Source organism: Ostrea edulis, chromosome 6, assembly GCF_947568905.1.
Source record: "Ostrea edulis chromosome 6, xbOstEdul1.1, whole genome shotgun sequence".
Lineage (NCBI taxonomy): Eukaryota > Metazoa > Mollusca > Bivalvia > Ostreida > Ostreidae > Ostrea > Ostrea edulis.
The window spans coordinates 67392516-67413437 of NC_079169.1; the positions used below are offsets into that span (position 1 = coordinate 67392516).

Below are 20922 nucleotides of genomic sequence, written 5' to 3' on the forward strand. Positions count from 1 at the left end.
TAGCTTCACACAAATTGTACTATCATTTTGAAATATCCACAGAGTACTTTCGGGACTGGTTCACGATTTTTGATAAAAATATTTTTCATTTTTGATGGTAAACATTAAAAATATAACTCATTTAATATTGACAGACAATATTTTGACCTTCTGAATGCAAGAATAAAAGCAATATTTTAGCCTAAAATCTGTGTTATGTAAACAAAGACTCGAGTCTTTTTATGTATACAAACAAACAAGTGAAATGTTGATTTGGTAATATAAAGCATCTTAATTTTGCATAGTCACAAATTTTGACTATTAGATTACACATTTACCCCAAAAATGCTTGAAATGTGAAAGATATAATAAACTTAGATTGATATCCATTTCTTTTGAAATTTCATAAACAATAACATACTGCAATCTTTGTTTACAAAATAAATATTAAGATCAATTCTATGTAAAAATCAAAGAAATCAGATAGGGTCTGGCCACTCAATGTCACAGATTTCTTTGATTTTCACAATATTAACTTTACTTGCACCATCTTACATAATTTCAGCCCCACCACCGAATTTCTACCATCCGTTGCCATGGAAACCGACAGCAGTCTATGAGGGCTAATTGAACTACAAAATTCAGCCCGTTTTGCCCATGTTTTGTCCTTGTGGTATATAAAAAATTGAAAAAAACAACTAATTTTCTCCATAAATCTCGATTCCCCATAAAATTCCCTCCTTATTTATGATATCTATATCCACCTATGGTAAAGAGTGTGTTACTGACCGCTGTACCAATGTATTATAATTTGGCACATTGCCAAAAAGTGATTTTTTGTTGGATTTCATTGATGAATTTAGATAATTTGGAAAATACATACAGCATAATCAACTGCCATCAAAGGATGTCCATATCAAAGACTCTTAATATATATAAAAAGATTAATGGTGAAACGTAATGCAATTGATCTGTAGTAGCATGAAAACTGTAGATTTGGGCATTTTGCCAAAACGGGATTTTTTGTTGGATTTCGTTCATGAATTTAGATAATTTGGAAAATACATACAGTATAATCAACTGTCATCAAAGGATGTCCATATCAAAGACTCTTAATATATATAAAAAGATTAATGGTGAAACGTAGTGCAATAGATCTATTGTAGCACGAAAACTGTAGATTTGGGCATTTTGCCAAAACGGGATTTTTTGTTGGATTTCGTTGATGAATTTAGATAATTTGGAAAATACATACAGCATAATCAACTGTCATCAAAGGGTGTCCATATCAAAGACTCCTAATTTATATAAAAAGATTAATGGTGAAATGTAGTACAATTGATCTATTGTAGTGCGAAAACTGTAGATTTGGGCATTTTGCCAAAAATTCATACTAATGACAAATAATACAACCTACACCATTTTCAGTTAAAATGAACAATATGAGCAATTGATATTTCAAAAATAAACATGGAGAAGTTTAACATATTAATAAAAATTAGTTAGAGTGATTAAAAAAAACATGTAAACATAAAATGTAATCCAGTAGGACCCCCCCCCCCCCCTCCCCAAACACCAAGTAGATTTTGCAATCATTTCCATAAACGAGCTATATTACATGTACTGTATTGTCATGTAAACTATTATCAATAACTATAAAAAGTCTTCTCAAGATATTGGGTAGATACCAATAAATTGTTCATTGTACTGCCTTGTATTTGTTGACCTTTGACCTGGAAATCATTAGGGTCATCTACTATTCATAACCAACCAACATATGAAATATCATAATTGAACATCAGGCCCAAGATATTGGGGGGACACCATTGCATAGAGTACTAGCTACATTGCACCTAGTCATTTTTAATTGATTGATTTATTGATATTTTCCGCCACACTCAACAATTTTTCAGTTTTCTGATGGTGCCCAGTGTTTATTGGTGAAAGTGAGAACCCAGATACAATGTACCTGGGAAGAGACCACCAACCTTCCGAAAGTAAATTGGGAAACTTTCTCACTTAATACCAGCGCGAGCGGGATTCGAACCCGCGCCGACTGAGGCCATGTCATTTTGAACGCTATGCTCCAACCACTCGGCCACGGAGGCCCCTGCCATTTTTAATCTTTTGACCTGAAAATCAATGGGAGTCATACACTACCCGTGACCAACCCCTGTATGAAATATCACTATCAATCAAAGGGTTCTGAAGAAACTAGTCAGACATCAATTGTACAGAGTATTGTATTGCACCTGGTGACCTTTGGACCAGAAAATCAATAGGTGTCATTTTCTACTGCAGAAACTGCATGAAACTTTAAAATTTATTGAAGTTTGTTCAGTGTTACTGTAATCTATGTTGACATACCAGTAATTAGTAAATTTATAATATTAACACAGAACAACTCATTTTTGCAAAGTTGTTTATTCAACAAACATGGATCACAATGTTATCCAAACAACACAATCATCTTTTTTTAAAAATCATTATGATAGTGATTTTCCTTCAACTGTTCAGTAATGAATCCTTATTCAGTAGGCTCACATAAGACACTTGCAGGTTAATTTTGCAATGTTTTAGTTACATTAGTCTTCTGACACCAAAACTTGATCTTAACTAAGTCATGGTGTTTCCTTAGAAGAACAGTTTACTGAATCAGGATGGACTTGTGTCGTGAGGTGTGTTCATAGACTGTAAAACTCGCAGGTTTTTTTCCATACTCAAGAGCTCTTCTTTGTCTTCTATATCATATAAGAGTCATGGGATGCATCTTCTGCTCTTCAAGTTCTAAAAAATGTGTTGAACAAATATTGAAAAGTTCATCTTATTTTTCACATTTTCATACAATTCACACCTAATTCAATTTGATTAAACTAAATTTACATGTACAAGATCATTCATGATGCTAGAATAGTAATTTTACCACTTAATTAATTACTTAGTTGATAGATTATCATGCCCGCCCACCCGCCCCTCAAAAATCATCTGTGAAATAACATAGATTTATATATCTGGCATTAAATTATGCACTTCTGTTGACAAAAACTTGTTTGTCATCAATATATGTCTCAGAAAATAAAAATTAAAAAATAAAATCTTCCCACAGTCTGCCCCATACTTTTTGGTGACCCAGGATGATAATCTTACTAATTAAGTTGAATTGGCCTAAAGGATGTTATGTTTTGATACAGTTTGTATACATGTGTTTATGCTGTATTGAAGAGCTATTAATAGTGTTAATACTCATAAATTAACAAGATGTCCACAAACCTTATTGGTTACCTGAGTATTAATCAAATTTAAAAAAATTCAAAGTATCACTATAGCTCTAAGGGCTACAAAATCCATGTTATACACTACATGACTCTTTTGGACCCACATTCACAACCCTGTGTTTTCTAAATTCGCAATTTTGGTACCCCTTTCTGTTTTTCCTTCATAAGCATTCAGCTTTATTTAAGGTAGTTCCACCCTCCTGTGATGTCATAATATTTTGCGGAGTCAATGATTTAATAAGATTTATGCATAACATGAACATAAATTGTGTTCAAGTCTTTTTCAATAGTTATTGTAAAAAATCTTGTATAACCATAAAATATTTCAAACGTATATGAATATAATCAATGAGCTACATTTTTCACAATGCTATACGAGTTATTTCCCCCTGATTACAGGGAGCGCGCATCACATTACTGTCATTCGATGGTGTCAAGTAAGGAATAAATAGAAAATTTGCAATTTCTGATTGCAATCAATTGCCAGTTAAGGAATTTTTCGAAGAATTAAGTGTAATGGCTTGAAAACAGTATAACTGAACAAAATGTCTTAGTCACTGATTACATGTATGTGGCCCATGTGTGTTTTTCTTGCAAGCAATGTATGGTCATGATTGAACAAAGTATGTAAATATTAACTAGTCCTCAATTTCTTTAGATCAGAATCATGATGTCCTTAGTATATCAGCAATTCTTCATTATTAATTTCTATCAATATTTTCAACAACCAAACACAACAAAACATGCAATAAAATATGCCTAAAACACATGTACAACCAACGCATACATGTACATTATCAATTTATCGTTTCACAATGAACAACACTACTTGTTGCTAAATGTACACCAGATGTCAATAAACAAAGCATGTTAATTATCTTGAATTGGCATCTCTAGTGTAAAATTTTTGTTAAAATTTAATTGTTAAGAATTTTCAGGCATTATTATGAAGTCACCCCCCCCCCCTTCCTTATCACATGTATGCATTCATTATGCTCTTAATTCTAGGTGTCTGTTGTTTTAAAAACAGACTACTACAGTACTGAAATCCTCAGTATTAATTGCATAATTTGGACACAAATAAATGTCAAATACAATTATACCCCCCCCCCCATTCCCCAACTCTACAATTTAACAAAGTGTATATCTGAAAAAGTTTTCTCCATAAAATTGAAGAAATGAAACCCTGGTTCTAAAACAAAATTCTCAATTTTGGTATAGAGCATTTTTAAAAGTACCGTCAATCCAGAGTCCTTAGATTTACAATCTATGTTAATTCCCCTTGTCCCAAAGATGCTTAAAAGAAATTTGAAAAGAATTGGAAGGGTGGTTATCAAGAAAAAATATTAATGTTCAATTAACGTCTTATGATGACTGACGCACACAAATAGCAACATGTAGGTCACTTGAGTGATTCTCAACATTGACCTAATTAGAATTAATCATTTTTACAAATGATACTGAGCTCATACACATGTGTACATATATATGTGCGTCATTGACAACAAAACAACTAGTCTTTTTTAGTATGCTAATTAAGTGAAGTAATAAATTTTTTTTAGGAAGTTGTGATGAAAACGTTTCAAGTCATCATGTCGCATAAAAAATGGATGGTCTCCTGTGATTATTCTAGAGAATTCAGTTTCCATGCAGGCTCTATAACCAAGAAACTAAACCCAATGTACCACATTCCCCACATCTATTAATTTGTTTTAGGATTTATAATACTGGGATTCAAATTTGAATTTCAAATTATGTATTCAATGTGTATGTATTAATGCTGAATATTTACCTCCTCAAAGTCAGCAACTTGGTCAACTCCATCTTTAGGTGATTTGCACAGTATGATGCTCATACAGCTGAAACACAGAAAAGCACACATTAATTACATAAAATAGTGGTCACGTACTTTGGCCAAAATATGTGATTATTGGATGAAAAAGTAAGAATTCAAAAGTATTTGAATATTTACAATTTACATTTAATATTTTTTGATTTACTTCAGTTGACAGGACCTACATGTATTAAAATTTGAGGGCCCAGTTACAGGACCCAATTCAAAATCATCAATTTTTCATAATTTAATTTTTCCAAATCAAGTGTCCTAAAGTTCATAATTACAGATATGAGAAAACTTTAAATCATAATAGTATTTGTGTGATTTCTTCTGTAGATTAGAACCATCACATATTAGTGAGGGTTACCACAGGTAAACAAACTTGAAAGTAGCCTGGCTCACCAATATATATGATTTTAACAATCTTTATCTAGAATGCACACAGGCATTTACATGTTTGTTTTTATTGTAAACTTGACAGTCAGAGAGAGAGAGAGAGAGAGGGGGGGGGGGGGTCATCACTTAGTATTACATAAATTAAGCCTAGTCCTTTTGAAAATTTCCACATGAAACATGATTTTATAAGTATTCCCCAATTTTTACAGATCCTGAACTCTGTGTAAATGTGATAGGAAACTCCCTGAGTGAATGTTAGGTTGGGGACATACTTAACTAGTATTCTATATATATTGTACACCCATGCAGTAAATGACAGGACTACTTACAATGTTCAGTCTACATGTATACCACTATAGCTGACTAGCCTGGCTGGCAGTATAAAATAAATTGGGGTTCTCATATGTTTACTAAAAGCCAAATTTTCTGATACATTTTATTCAGCCTTTACTTTAGAATTTGGATTCTAAATCAAATAGAATACTTACGTCAATACAAGTTCCAACACGGCAACAGGCAGGGCTTTTTCATATTTTCTATGAATATATCTGTCAACCTTCTGTTTCCCAGGTCATTTTTTCAATCGGATGTGATGCAATAAAGCGTTAAATTCCACAACATTTACTTTTTCTACGAATACGTAGACGATTGGATGCTAGAGTCCGGTGACTATGGCAAAGATCAAACGGATTTGTATTCCATGAAATAAACCGGAATCCTTTAGCACAATTGAAGATAAAGATCGTGGTAGTGAATTAAGTGAACAAAGAGCATCTGATATTGATAAACATCTGAAGAACAAATTGAATAAAAACTCAATTTCCACCTCCTGCCATACTGAAAACAAATGAAGGCTGTTCATATCTCCAATACAAGAGAGTGTTACAAAGGGCAATAACTCTTTCTGGTGTATTTTGGTTTGTGCACCAGAGGAAACTACTGGTTTATGTGTTTACCTTTGGTTTCTCCACAAATGTGTTTCTGTACTTTTTTAAAGTAAGATTCAATACATTTTACTAGCATGTGAGTTTACACCAAATGACTGGGCAAATATATTTTATCCCTCTCTAAAAATTACATATATCAAACCCTTATACATCATAAAAATAATTATTTCTATTGTTTCCAAGGATTAAATAAATACAAAAAAAATTCTAAAAGCTAGAACCTAGCTCAAAATAATTTTTACAATTGTTGTTTTTATAAACAATAGCGTTTAATTTTTGATTATTCAAAATATAACATACATGTGCATATCTTGTCCAGCTGTTGTTAGAGGATCGGTTTCCATGGCAACCGTTGCTAAGTCAAACCTTTGCATGTCCTTTTTGTTTTATATCTATCATAATATTGTTACACACAAAGTTTCATAAAAATCTGTGACATACCGTGGCCACTGAATTTTGATAGTTACATAGAATCAGTCTTAAACTCTCTAAAATGAGCTTCTGTGATAATGTATAACCTTAATTTTTATGTGAACTCTTTTAAACACATTAGACAGTAGATATTGATCATTACAAGTGAAAAAGAAAATTTTGGGGAAAATCCTGAATCAGTCCCTGGAAAATGCCTTACTGTTAGTTTAATTTTAAATGCATCGCTTTATTCACATCCTCTAGTGATTCAAAATAATCAGGTATGTACATGTTTATATTTTTAGAATGAAGCATGCATTATAATTAGGAAAACAGGAAGTAAAAATGCGGGTTTTTTCACCGATATTCTTCCTCACGTGATGGACAGCTGACAAAATGCCTGCCATCGCAAGTTTAAGCTATGTTTTTCTCTTGTCAGTATTGGCTCAGAACATCTTGGGTTACGAATTAATGAACCTTGTGAAGGAATTCTACATTAAAGGTAACTTCTTGTTCAGTATACACAAGCGTGTGACGTTTAAATTTATGCAAGCCGACTGAGACTTTTATATATCTTTTAAAGTTCCTCAATCAATGTTTATATGTTCTCACAGATCAGGTTTCATGCCGTAGTGTTGGCGGTAAATGTCAGAATGCAACAGGACAGTGTCACGGTTCTTATATCTCTTCCAACTGTGACGGGGTCGCTGGACTAAAATGCTGCTCTCCAAAAACTCAAGGTATGTTACTAGATTTATTGTATCTCAAAATGGCAAGTATTGCTGCCAATGGGATTTACACAGTTTATATTTCTAAACTTTATTTTAAAAAATCATTCTATCGCTGAGACTAGCTATTATCGGGTGACCACCGTCATCTTGCAGACTATTCTGCCATGTACTGGTAACCATAGTTTTGTGAATATGTACATTTATATAATAGCGGACTCAGACTGTAGTAGGGAGCGAATCTTTAAGGTCCATTGCAGTGGTAGTGCCAGTGAGCAAGACGTACATGTACTATCCCGGATGTGTTTGATGTCATATGGAGGCCTAGCAATGTGCATTTGGGGTCCGGGGGTCTTATCTGGCATGATTCTAGCTTTTCCATATTCTTCTCAGGTTTTTCAACTGAGGGATTGCGATATATATGTTCGCTCTCTTCCAATCTGTTGTAGATTCTAAAGACAGGGGCCTCATGAAGTTTGACATACTCTAATCTATGTCTTACAGTATGGTTGTAAACACAAGACAAAGACATAGGAATGAAAAGGTTTAAACCAGTTTGCTTTTCTGTCATTTGTCAATTCCCTTATGCTAGTTTCGATACTACCTTACTGAATTTAGAAGGCAGTATTTTCTTGCTTAACTGATTGGTGAACAATGAGATAACTTCAAGTTTTAAGCGATAAGGAAAGCCCAGGACAGATATTTCTTACTGCTCATGGATTGGTCACGACAGTGGCTCTGGACAGATGATATAAGGTGCTACAGTGAGTGTTGAGTTCTTTGTGTGTGCGTTTTATAATCCCAACCTGGTTCCGCAAAATCACTAATATTAGTACGGGTCTATATTTCCGTATATCCACCAAATTAGTTCTTCTAAGAATAGAATACATGATCTACTATAAAGAACATGAAATAATCACCCCTATGAACGTACTATTTTATTTCGAACGACGAACATTTAATTTCAATGAAACTTTCAGCTAACAGTTCAAAGTTGTGATTGTTGGAAGTCTTGGAATATGCCTATAATATGAAAGTAGTCTCAGCCATACTAGTTTTAGTTCACCCAAGTCAACCTCATCATCCGAGGCAAGTGCTGGTACAGTGTGGTGTTAATGGTATGTCATTAAAAGCATAATAATATGTCTCCTACTTTTCAGATCCCACAACATTTAAGACATCGCGCAAAATCATTGCACTTCATTTTGTTGCAGAGACATTGGATTTTGTCAGTTGATTATGTATTTGACCTTAATTGAATGCATTTGTATAACCAAAACAGAACTCTTGTGAATGTAAATACATTCACATAGTACTGTATTTAACAATAGGAAAATGAACTTATTTCATACTACCTCTTTTAGAATTAATGATTCCGAAACTAAGGAGTATCAAAGTATTTTGAATCTCTACTTGAGAGCATTTTTGACATAAGATTTAAGACATCGCGCAAAATCATTGCACTTCATTTTGTTGCAGAGACATTGGATTTTGTCAGTTGATTATGTATTTGACCTTAATTGAATGCATTTGTATAACCAAAACAGAACTCTTGTGAATGTAGATACATTCACATAGTACTGTATTTAACAATAGGAAAATGAACTTATTTCATACTACCTCTTTTAGAATTAATGATTCCGAAACTAAGGAGTATCAAAGTATTTTGAATCTCTACTTGAGAGCATTTTTGACATAAGATTTAGGAAACCGAAAGAGGGAATGGACATTAATTATGGTTTCGTAATATGGGACCTTAGGTATATAATATTTACCGTCAAACTTATATCAAAGCAATACAAGCTGTAACTGACGGTAAATCAATTGAAAAATAAAAGAACAAATATTTAACATATTTATGATTAAATATATATAACGTTATAGAATCAAAGTGAATCTGAAGCAATAAACCTGTCAAATCAGCAGAAAATGCCGATTCAAGAATCATTGTCATCCTATCAGTAATTCCTGCTCGTAATCTCCAATGTGCATCGACCTCGGAGGTCACCAGTTCGGAAAAAGTGAAGGAGAGGCTCCGAGCACGCTTCAGATTTGTAAACAATTTAACACGCAAATTTTATAGAAAATGAACTATCAAAATTTGATCTGAGTGGCACATTTGCGTAATTATCACTTTCTTACACTTATAGTACTTCTTGTCATTCATGAAACGATGTAATATTTTAAAACAAACGAAACGTGTAGTTACTCACGTCAGTTTCCATCTTTGTATATGACCTCGGTCTCAGCAACCCGATTATGTTCGACAATCATCGTTCCCATGTTCGTGTATACGACGCAATGGCGGATTATACAAACGCTCATTGTAGGTGTTCTCTCAAACAATATTCCCTTGTTTATTTAGCTGAATTTATCTTCAGATCTTGGGGATTATATTAGTTATACCGATAGATGTTAATTGATGCATAATTGGATAGTTGAAAAAATACTGTCAGTTTCGGCTTGTGTTGCTTTAAGCTGAAGATTTGCTATATGCACAATGAAAATACTTCGAAATACATAATAACAGTACCCTGTGGCATTAATATCTTCATTCATTCAGTCCTGAGCCTTGCTTCTTTCCTCCTTGTTCGTAAGCTCTTTCGTCTAACATATTTCAGCATCTCCTTTACATTTTACTTTTCCAAATGGTATTGAGTGCTGCTATACTTTAAATTTTCTCCAGCTTAACTATTAACGACGTATAAGCTTCCCGAGGTGTTGTATCCGATTGCTCAACGTTAGATGACATGTCTGCAATGAAAACAAATTGTGTTGGTCAGTCCATGGTTGTGAAGAATACCAGTACCATGTAAATGGTTGTCCACAAGCTGTGTTCCTGGTATAAAAGTTATATTTTTCCATGGCTATCCAAGTAGATTAAAATTTCCTCCAATCAAAATATGCGTAGGGATCCGGGTTAGAATAGGTCATCAGTACCCCTTGCTTGTCGAAAGAGGCGGTCCTTCAGGTGAGACTGCAAAAACCGAGGTCACGTGTCACAGCAGGTGTGGCACGCTAAAGACGCCTACATGCTTAAAGGTCGTAAACGCTGGACATAGGCTTACATTTTTCAGCCCTTCATTAGCAATGGTGACGTCTCCATATGAGTGAAAAATTCTGAAACGGGACGTTAAACAATATTCAACCAACCCAAATACGCGATCTTCCTCTGCAAGTTGGATGGACAGGTGTTTCAAAAACTACAACTTCTTTAAAAATTAGATGTTTTGTTTTGGTAGTATAACATATCCGTAGTCGCCGCGTTGACGTTTTTCGTCCAAGTGATTTCTGCTTCCTAAGTCAAGTTCTGGTGTGTTGTTTCCTTCTTTTCTATATTGTGCATTAGATTGCAGTGCTGTGGTAATACATGGTTGATTCTGAGTTCTAACAATTTTTTCTGCGCCTATAGGGATGTCAGGGTATTGTACATTTCATTTCCCATTTGAAGTACAGCTTTCATAGGTTTCAGTCTTGCCACTACTGCTGCTGTTTGAGGAGTTCTAGCGAGGATTTCAGTCTTGGAACTCTTGTCCAATGACTGTAATTTTTCATTCAATTGAAGGTCATACTCTTTAAAAAAAAAATTAAAAAAAAGAAGTTTTTTTAACCATGTTAACTCCACTCTTTTTCGGTTTATCACTTTCTGTTATGTACGAGTGGACAGGTGTTTCAAAGACTATAACTTCTTTACATGTTTTGTTATGGTAGTAGAAACATATTCGTAGTTGACACGCTGATGGTTTTAGTCCAATTGATTTCTGGTTCCGAGTTCTGTGACTTTTGAGTTGCTGTCTGCAGTCAGGTCGCTCTTCCTTCTTTTATATAATTAAGCATTGAATTGCAGTGATGTGGTGATTCGTGACTAAAACCATTTTTCTGCTGCTATGACGGTATCAGGGTGTAGACTGTAATATTCATCTCCCGTTTGATCTGGAGTGGAAATCAACATTCACAGCTGACGAAATTGATGATCTTCTCCATTAGCACTTTTTAACATAATTGCATCATCTTTTCAACCACCGATATATTGTACCCTGTCATAGGAATAACGAAACTTTCTCTATTTCACATATCAAAGGGTACCCAGACTTTCGCAGGGCCTGTGTGTCGTAATAAGATTGAATACTGGTTTAGTGCTGTATGGCTGATCCCAAACATGAGACATTCATAGAATATTAATGTTTAATATTCACTTCATTTATATTTTGGAGTAAAACCGTTTAGCAGTCCTTAACTTTATGATGTTACAGAATTTTACCATTTATTTTTCACTGTAAAAATATTCTACTTGAAATTCAGTTCAAGACACTGGTGATTGTCCTGGCCTTCCAATTTTGTCACGTGACACATGGGGAGCGGCTATTCCAAAAGCCATTGAGAAATTGGCGTTACCTGTGAACATGTTCTTCATTCATCACACGGAAATGGAGCATTGTGACAACACAGAGTCGTGTTCCTCCTCGATGAGAATCATTCAAAGGTTTCATATGAAGGACAGAGGTAGAGTCACAATTATAGAATAATTTACAATGGCTTAATCGATACTTATCAGTTCTTACCATATTCATGACGTTTTTGAAATAGTGCAAACATCATCAACTATTTTCTACACTTGCAGGTTGGAATGATATCGCGTATAGCTTTTTGATCGGCGGCGATGGTCAAGTGTACGAAGGGCGTGGCTGGGACCGTGTAGGGTCACATACGTACCGCTATGATTATGTGTCCTTGGCTGTAGCTTTCATTGGAGATTTCAATGACACAATGCCAGGGTCCATCGCTTTGAGTGCATCACAAAACCTTCTGACGTGTGGTGTTCACAGGAATGCGATCAAAACATCGTACAGTTTGTATGGTCATCGTGACGTCAGAGGTACATCATGTCCCGGTTACACGCTGTATAATGCGATCCGGAAGTGGGAACACTACAATGTTACTACAGGTGATACCTATATTGCGGATTGTGTAACAGGAGAATGATAATTTATGTGCAATGTCATATGAACTTGATTTAGAAATTTCCCTTTCTGTAAAAGTTCAAAAATTCAAATCGCCAAAATACGCAATCCTTCCTAATTTTCATGTAATACCAAAAAGGAGAAAGAGAAGAGTACATGTTCTTCGAATTTGCGTATAATTATGAACTTACATTATTGTAATTTTGCCACGTACGACACGACTTTCAATGCCAATAAAAATTATCGAGACTGCATTTCTACTTAGATATATCTGTAAAATTGAGAAATTGAAAGAATAATATTCAAATTTCATGTCACCTGGAAAATTTTGATTTTAGATAAAGATGGACCTTGTTTGGAGAAAGGTGGCCTATGCGGACCGACTTATCTCCCCTGCAAAGGCACGTATCATAAGGGTCAATGCAATGGCTACTCTGAGAGACAGTGTTGTATTCCCAACCAAAAAGCAAAAGTAAAAAAATTACCAATGTCTTCACCAACTCTGATAGGTAAGTTAAAGGGGCACGTTTTGAGCTGAAAAATTTCATTTCTTATTTTCCCATTTTTATTGTTTACAATACTTAACTAAAGTAATTCTAATGGTCAACCAAATATTCAATATCAGTTGTTGAGTTACAAGTGAGATAGAGTACTCACAATTCTTTGTTATGTAAACAAAGCTCGTGCCATGTTTTTGTTTCCATATAGGTTGCTTGATAGAAAATATCATGTTTAAAACAAAATGAGATGTGACAAACACTAGAAACTGTTTAATTGTGTTCAGAATTAACTTGTAATTTGAAAAATCCTGTACCAGTATATCTAACATATGTAAACAAAAACATGGCACAAACCTTGTTTACATAGCAAAAAATTGTGAGCTCTGTATCTCCCATCTACCTCGACAACTGACATTCATATTTTTTTTTTTTTTGCTGACCATTAGAAATATATTCTAAACATTAATAATGGAAAAATGAAATATGAAAATTTTCAGCTCAAATCGTGACCTTTAAATCCATGTCTGCTTATAACGAGTATACGCACAATATCACAACCAAACTATCAACATACCAGGCAGGAAATGTTTATTCATATCAGTGAAGAATTTATTTATCGAATCATTATGGTTTTGACTATGTATTGTAAGGCTTGGATTAAAGTAAAAACATCTGCAGTGATGTTATTCTTTTGTAATTAAATGAATACATATTAAATTATCTACTTTGAAGGAGGCGTCAATTGCTATGGAGATTTTATGCTTTTACGTCCGACCGGAAGAAAATCAGGAGGTATCTGTTGTATTACACCCTGATAATAATAAATCTTGTATCACACCCTGATAATAATAAATCTTGTAGTAATTACACCCTGATAATAATAAATCTTATTGTATTACACACTGCCAATGATAATTCTTGTGTTACACCCTGACTATAATAAATCTTCTTGTATTACATGTACATCCTCACAATAATACATTTTGTTGTATTACACCCTAAAAATAATTGTATGCTTGATTGTACATATCTGTTTAGTTCTGATGTATTACTGAAACCCGTACAAGTGAAATTTGAATATGAAACTGGTACTTAATTTTGTAGGAGTACAGGAATCTCGGAGGGACGTGGACTATCATTTTAGTCTTGCAAATGAATTTCACAGCTGTTTTGTGCAAGTTGGAAATGAAGTTTGTACGTTTTTGTTTTACTCCATGGCTTACAGATCTTTGACACAGATAGAAAAAAGAATGGAAAAAGAAAGAAAGGACAGAAAAAACCACAATACTGAATTCACTATAAGTGTGTATCATATGTGTATCATATTTGTATCATCATCTTCTCATAACAAAATTGGGAGGCACTGTATCATTTTGGGTCTATCTGTCCGTCAGGCTGTCACATTGATGTTCATCGAAAAGAATGTATATTTCCCGAAGATTTAAAATATAGATTAAAACTAGCGGAATGGAACTTAGAGGGCTGGCATTGATGTTCAAGGTCATAAATTAAATGCCAAGCGTACCAGCAAACTTCCCACATGAAGAGCGGTATTCATCATTGACGTCTGGTGGAAACCACAATTAGTACGTTTTAACACGAGTTACTAGAAATTAATGAGTATAGTATTCACTAATGGTATGATTGGGTTGAGAAATGTAGAAGATTTCCATTTTGAAGATTAAGGTAAAACCCCATTTAACACAACCCTTTTCCCAATATGGAATGGTGACGTCTCCATATAAGTGAAAAATTCTTGAGCGGGACGTTAAACGGTATACATCAAACCAACTTATATGCAGTGTGATGGTTATTAATATCAACATGCATTATCTACTTGGATGGAGTTTGAGAAAGATTGAAAAATTCATTTTCACTTGGATGGAGTTTGAGAAAGATTGAAAAATTCATTTTCAAAGTGTTTGTCCAGGATATATTCTTTTATGAATGAAATTCAGTTCAAAGTCATCCCTTTTGCACTAACCTTTCAAGGTGAAGATAACGAACAGTGATCAATCTCATAACTCCTACAAGCAATACAAAATAGATAGTTGGGCAAACACGGACCCCTGGACACACCAGAGGTGGGATCAGGTGCCTAGGAGGAGTAAGCATCCCCTGTTGACCGGTCACACCCGTCGTGAGCCCCATATCCTGATCAGGTAAACGGAGTTATCCGCAGTCAAATCAGTGTGCCAAGAACAGCTTAACAATCGGTATGAAACACGTCAGACAGCATTTGACCCAATGCGAGGTTGTATTGACGAACTAGATCGTTATAACGACCATAGAATTTGCGAAATGCTGACTTCAATCGAGACTGTTGAAATCCCTGTACCATCAACTTGTTTGTCAGTAGCTTACCTCGATTTAAAAACTGACTATACCCAGAACAAGCTCTTGCATATCGAATCAGTTGAGATATATAAACACCATATGCAGGTGATAATGGAATATTGCTACATAAATGTGGGAAGTTGACGATGGAGAAGCTGAAATCATCCCGTTTGTCATACAGTTGAGTTGTCAGTTTGCCGTTAATGTCTACTTTCAATAAAATATCTAAGTATGAAGCAGAAGTGGACGACTCTGTGGTGTCCTTTATTTCGAACTCACAGGGATATATCAAATCGACATATGAATGAAAGCTATCATTGTTAATAGACAAAACGTCATCGATATATCTAAAAGTCGAATTGAAGGTCACAGCGAGAGATTTTTTCTTCTCAAACCAATTCATGCCTATTTAACATTCCAATGCAATACCTTTTCAAAGCTTCTAAATTTACTTGTTGCATCTGTTTTACTATATTTTTCTCTTCTTCCTTGAACTACGAGGTCCCGCGTCACAGCAGGTGTGGCACGATAAAGATCCCTCCCTGCTCAAAGGCCATAAGTGCCGAGCATAGGCCTAAATTTTGCAGCCCTTCACCGGCAGTGGTGACGTCTCCATATAAGTGAAATATTCGCGAGAGGGACGTTAAACAATATTCAATCAATCCTTGAACTAGGAGAATTCTGTTTTGTTGTAGGTCTACATCCAGCGGTTGTAGTTGTTGAGATCGTGTTGTCAGCCTGTTTATATTCAATGACTGCTTTTGATATTGTAGGTCTACATCCAGCTGTTATAGCTGGTGTTGCCAGCCGAGAATCAAACTTTGGATACTCCCTGACGCCAGACGGATGGGGAGACCACCACCACGCCTATGGCATGATGCAGGTTAGATACATGTATAATTACAAACTGCAATGTATTCTGTGTGGTAAAAGATGATGACAAGTGAGCAAGTAATGTGGATCATGGAATGTGGGTATGTAATGTGGATCACAGAATGTGGGTATGTAATGTGGATCACGGAATGTGGGTATGTAATGTGGATCACAGAATGTGGATATGTAATGTGGATCACGGAATGTGGGTATGTAATGTGGATCACGGAATGTGGGTGTGTAATGTGGATCACGGAATGTGGGTGTGTAATGTGGATCGTGAATTGTAGGTATGAAATGATAGCAATAAAGTTTGAATTTTAAGTCTGGTTGTTTATTTCACATACCAGTTTAATCAATAATTTCTAACTTTCGTCTGTCCTTTGCATCACTTACAAATCAACACACTGTGTACGTAAGATTTCCATGAAGAACTAGATACTCGGATAAAGGTAATGTGCATATCTAAAATGTCAACGGATTTTTTTTTTCTAGTGCGATGTTCAAATGTGCCCTGTGTGTCGGTACGGATTATCTTGTACCAAATACAGATTTGACAGCTGTGACCACATCCGAATGATGTCTAGATATGTCCTTGTGCCCTATATCCAGGCTGTCAAGGCCAAGTTTCCAACATGGCTACCACAACAACACATCCAAGGTATATATGTCATGAAAATACATAGTAAGAAAATATAAAGTCCCCTAAATACAAAAGTTCCCTAGAGTAATATCAACAGTAAGAATGTTCCCTAGAATAATTATCAAAAGTAAGAAAGTTCCCTAGAGTAATTATCAAAAGTAAGAAAGTTCCTTAGAGTAATATCAACAGTAAGAATGTTCCCTAGAGTAATTATCAAAAGTAAGAAAGTTCCCTAAAGTAAGTAAGAAAGTTCCCTAAAGTAATTATCAACAGTAAGAAAGTTCCCTATAATCGAAGATGCATACCGAGCAGTTGGATACAATATTCGTTGGATGTCCAAATATGGCATTGTTTCATATAAGTGTGACTTGCGTTCTTTTCATTTAGGAAAAAAATATTGCTTTGGTCTCCTTTTCAAGACCCAGAAATGGTGAAATTTGACTGTGTACTGTAAAATTGTCAGAATTCACCAGCTTCAGAACCCCTATCGGGGCTTCGCTTAAAGCAACGCAAACCACCTGTTTTTGTTGTACATACACATGATTAAGGGTCTGGCTACGCACTTATATACCCCTGCATACGATATCTATAGGATTACTTCCTTCTCCATATTTATAAACTTAATTTCTTCCTTCTCCGATTTTAATTAACGTAATTACTTCCGCTATGGACTTGAAAATCGTACCATAATTCATTAAATTGTTGTTTCATCACTTTATTAGATCACATTTTTCTACATGTAGACTCAGTATAAACAATTAATATCTTTTATGTCATATCAAGCAAATATTTTCCCTTAAACATGTAGAATATTTAATTTACAATTACTATTCGTTTAATGATTTCGGTACCTGTGATTCATATGACCCTTTTCTGTACTTTCAGGAGGCGTGGCCGCTTACAACTTTGGGGTTGATAATGTCAGGTCGTGGGCAAACCTTGATGTAGGGACAACAGGCGGAGATTACAGTAATGACGCCATCGCTCGTGCGCAATGGCTTGTCACTAGATATAAATGGTAGAAGATTTTAGTGTAGCTTGTGAAGAATGAATAAGGAAATTTGTGCGTATGAGTGTCTGGAATGACATTGTATTTATATTGATTATATATTACTTCATGTATATTTCTTCTCAGCAGTACTTGAACAAAGAACATTTCAATCTATGAACATGTACGTATAACATAATGAAAGGTGAAGATAACAAACAGTGATCAATCTCATAACTCCTTCAAGCAATACAAAATAGTTATGGACACATTACACCAGAGGTGGGGTCAGGTGCCTGGGAGGAGTAAGCATCCCCTGTCGACCGGTCACACCCGCCGTGAGCCCCATATCCAATAGGATTAGAAAGCAGGTAGAGCCTATACTATATAAGCCTTCTCCTGCATTCAGTATCAATGACAATAGTATTTACACGCATGAAAAGGGAACATTTGTTTGATTACAATTCCTGTAATTAATATTATCGAATATGAAATTAATGAACAGGGTAAATGTTTAAGGGATTTATTAGTGTATTGTGACGTCATAATTGCTGGGATGTGTTTTTTTCCTTTCTTTCAAACTAAGCAATTATCAACAACAACAAAACGTATAAAGGTATTAGAAAGCTTGTCTGAATTTTAAAAACCGTTTGTGGTACTCTCCAAACAATTTATTTATTTTATCTACGGGGTTGTCGATGATACCACAGCGAAGGCGACATTTTTTTCAGAAGAACAATGGGTAATCGCCATAATTTTTTCAGCTGATGAAGAACAAATTTATGACGTTACTCAAATATGTAATCACTGGAGCGAGTTCGTCGCGACGCAAGCTTTGACCGCAATATATAATGATTGTTCAATATATTTAAAATATAATTCAAATTACTTACTTGGAACACAACCCAACATCCTTTGTTCGTAGTGAAGAAGGTTAACATCCATTAGAAACTAAGATTCACCCAAACTCTTGTATCTAAGGAATAAAGGAAACCTCCTCTATTGACCTTGACCTTTACAATTAACCTTGAATCCAGTAGGATCTTTATACAAGCTGTGTGCATGCAAGTGTGATATATCTTGTACATAACGTTCAACACACCATCGTGCTCACAAACATAAGAACTGACAGGCAAGAGTTTCTTTATGTAACAAAACATGCTGCTTAATTGAGAGAGAGAGTTTTATTACATGTACATCTATTTACTACTGATTTCAATAAATGATTTATATGAATTTCTTGCTTCAATAATTTTGATAAATATCGAGTAATAAACATCAACAGTGCAATTTTATCTCACCTGAGCTGAAAGTTCAAGTGAGCTATTCTGATCACCCGTTGTCTGTCTCTTCTTCCGCCACGGTCTGTCCGTGAACTTTTCACATTTTAGACTTCTCCAGAACAGCTGAATCAATTTCAACCAACCTTGGCAACAATCATCCTTGGGTGAAGGGGATTCAAAAGTGTTCAAATAAAGGGACATGTCCCCTTCAAAGGGGAGATAATTACACAAATCCCCAAAATAGGATAGGGTCCAGGGGCGGATCCAGGAATTGCAGTTACAGGGGGCGCCACTCTATGAGGCAGGGGGACTGGGGGCCGTCTTGAGGCCCCCAGTGGGTCCAGGACTCATGAGTTTTACATATTTTATAGGGCTTGAATATGTCTCCTATTTAAGTCATTTGTACTATTTTTTATCAATTTTAATATGGTGAAATTAGTAAAATGAAGTTTAAGGGTTTTTGGAAAAAAAATTAAGTTCTCCCAATAAAGTGATTCAAGAAATCAAAAGATTTTGTCATTTATTTCACCAGGAGTGGGAGAAAATATTGCTTCTTTTATCGTATAGTACATTTTTCTAAACAAGATACCACGATATACCTTAAATTTGAAAATTTTAGGGGGGGGGAGGGGCTGCTCCCCCCTTAAATCCGCCACTGGGGTCATGTAAAAATCCTCTTCTCAATAACCATGGGCCAGTAAAGCTTAAATTTATAATGAAAGCTTCCTGACATAGTGCAGTTTCAAGTAGATTAAAATCATGACCCCCAGAGGTAGGTTGGGGCCACAATAGAGGATCAAATTTTTACATGCGTATATAGCAAAAATCTTTAAAACTCCTCTCAAGAACCACTGGGCCAGAAAAGTTGCCATTTACAGGGCAGCTTCCTGACATAGGGAATATTAAGTTTGTTAAAAGCATGGCCCCACGGGCAGGGTGGGGCCACAAGAGGGTATCAAATTCCTACCTGCTGATATATAGGAAAAAAATCTTTGAAAATATCTCTTGAACTATTTAAGTTAGGGCTTTTATATGTTGTATACAATTTGGTTGTTTGTATATTGTTTAACGTCCCTCTCGAGAATTTTCCACTGATATGAATACGTCAACATTGCCGGTGAAGGGCTGCAAAATTTATGTCTATGATCGGCGCTTACGGCCTTTGAGCAGGGATGGATATTTATCATGCCATACCTGCTGTGACATGGGACCTCGACTTTTACTGTCTCATCCGAAGGACCGCCCCATTTGCCACCTCTTACGACAAGCAATGGGTACTGAGGACCTACTCTAACCGGGATCCCCAAGAGACTTGTATATAGATTCTTTGTGGCAAGATTTTGTGATACAATGGTGCTTGATCTTTTGACTTTGGTGTTTGGCCTAAGCCTACTTTATTAATTTTAAAAAACCTGACCTAATCAATGTCGCCTGAACTATTTTAGGTAAGGCTATCATATTTTGTAAATACATGTGTGGGTTCTTTGTGGCAAGATTTTTATTATTTTGTGAAGTTTAACCTGGAAGTTTGACTTTTGAAATCTCTGAAATCTCTGACCCATTCAATATCTCCTGACCTATTTAAGGTAGATATTTCATATTTATGCCCCCCTTCAAAGAAGAGGGCATACGAGGGTTGTTCGATATGTAATGAGTATTGTACCACTGCGCGATAACGCTTTGTACGATTTCGTGGATTTTGGTACACTTGAATAGCTCTATGCAATACCTATCCAACGGTATAAACACGAGCCTTCAGCTCCA

The 20922-nt window shown here is 35.3% G+C and overlaps 1 protein-coding gene and 1 long non-coding RNA gene across 5 annotated transcripts; one reads left to right on the forward strand and one right to left on the reverse strand.

Moving 5' to 3' along the window:
• Window positions 1–2141: 2141 nt before the first annotated feature.
• On the reverse strand, window positions 2142–6428 carry LOC130046911 (uncharacterized). The gene is made up of 3 exons (XR_008795974.1): window positions 5976–6428; window positions 5047–5113; window positions 2142–2766 (listed from the first exon to the last, which is right to left on the reverse strand). It is a non-coding gene; the product is annotated as an uncharacterized LOC130046911 (long non-coding RNA).
• Window positions 6429–7194: 766 nt separating this feature from the next.
• LOC125646487 (uncharacterized) lies at window positions 7195–19111 on the forward strand. 4 transcript variants are annotated; one of them, XM_048872813.2, is made up of 10 exons: window positions 7195–7347; window positions 7460–7585; window positions 11876–12076; window positions 12195–12518; window positions 12873–13043; window positions 13767–13826; window positions 14139–14336; window positions 16145–16254; window positions 16740–16905; window positions 17773–19111. In XM_048872813.2, exons 1-10 carry the CDS (start codon window positions 7242–7244, stop codon window positions 17907–17909), a joined length of 1599 nt encoding a protein of 532 aa, XP_048728770.2. In that variant the 5' UTR covers window positions 7195–7241; the 3' UTR covers window positions 17910–19111. The 4 variants fall into 4 exon arrangements, with proteins under 4 accessions (XP_048728770.2, XP_048728771.2, XP_048728772.2 ...); XM_048872814.2 differs by having other exon boundaries at window positions 14139–14228; XM_048872815.2 differs by having other exon boundaries at window positions 7211–7347; window positions 12873–12935.
• The last annotated feature ends 1811 nt before the right edge of the window (window positions 19112–20922 follow it).

Bases quoted from the DNA above. Each gene is read 5' to 3' on its own strand.
- LOC125646487 (XM_048872813.2), top strand. From the start codon at position 7,242: ATGCCTGCCATCGCAAGTTTAAGCTATGTTTTTCTCTTGTCAGTATTG. The intron at 12,077-12,194 runs GTAGAGTCACAA...CTACACTTGCAG, and splicing joins GTTTCATATGAAGGACAGAG to GTTGGAATGATATCGCGTAT. The intron at 13,044-13,766 runs GTAAGTTAAAGG...TCTACTTTGAAG, and splicing joins GTCTTCACCAACTCTGATAG to GAGGCGTCAATTGCTATGGA.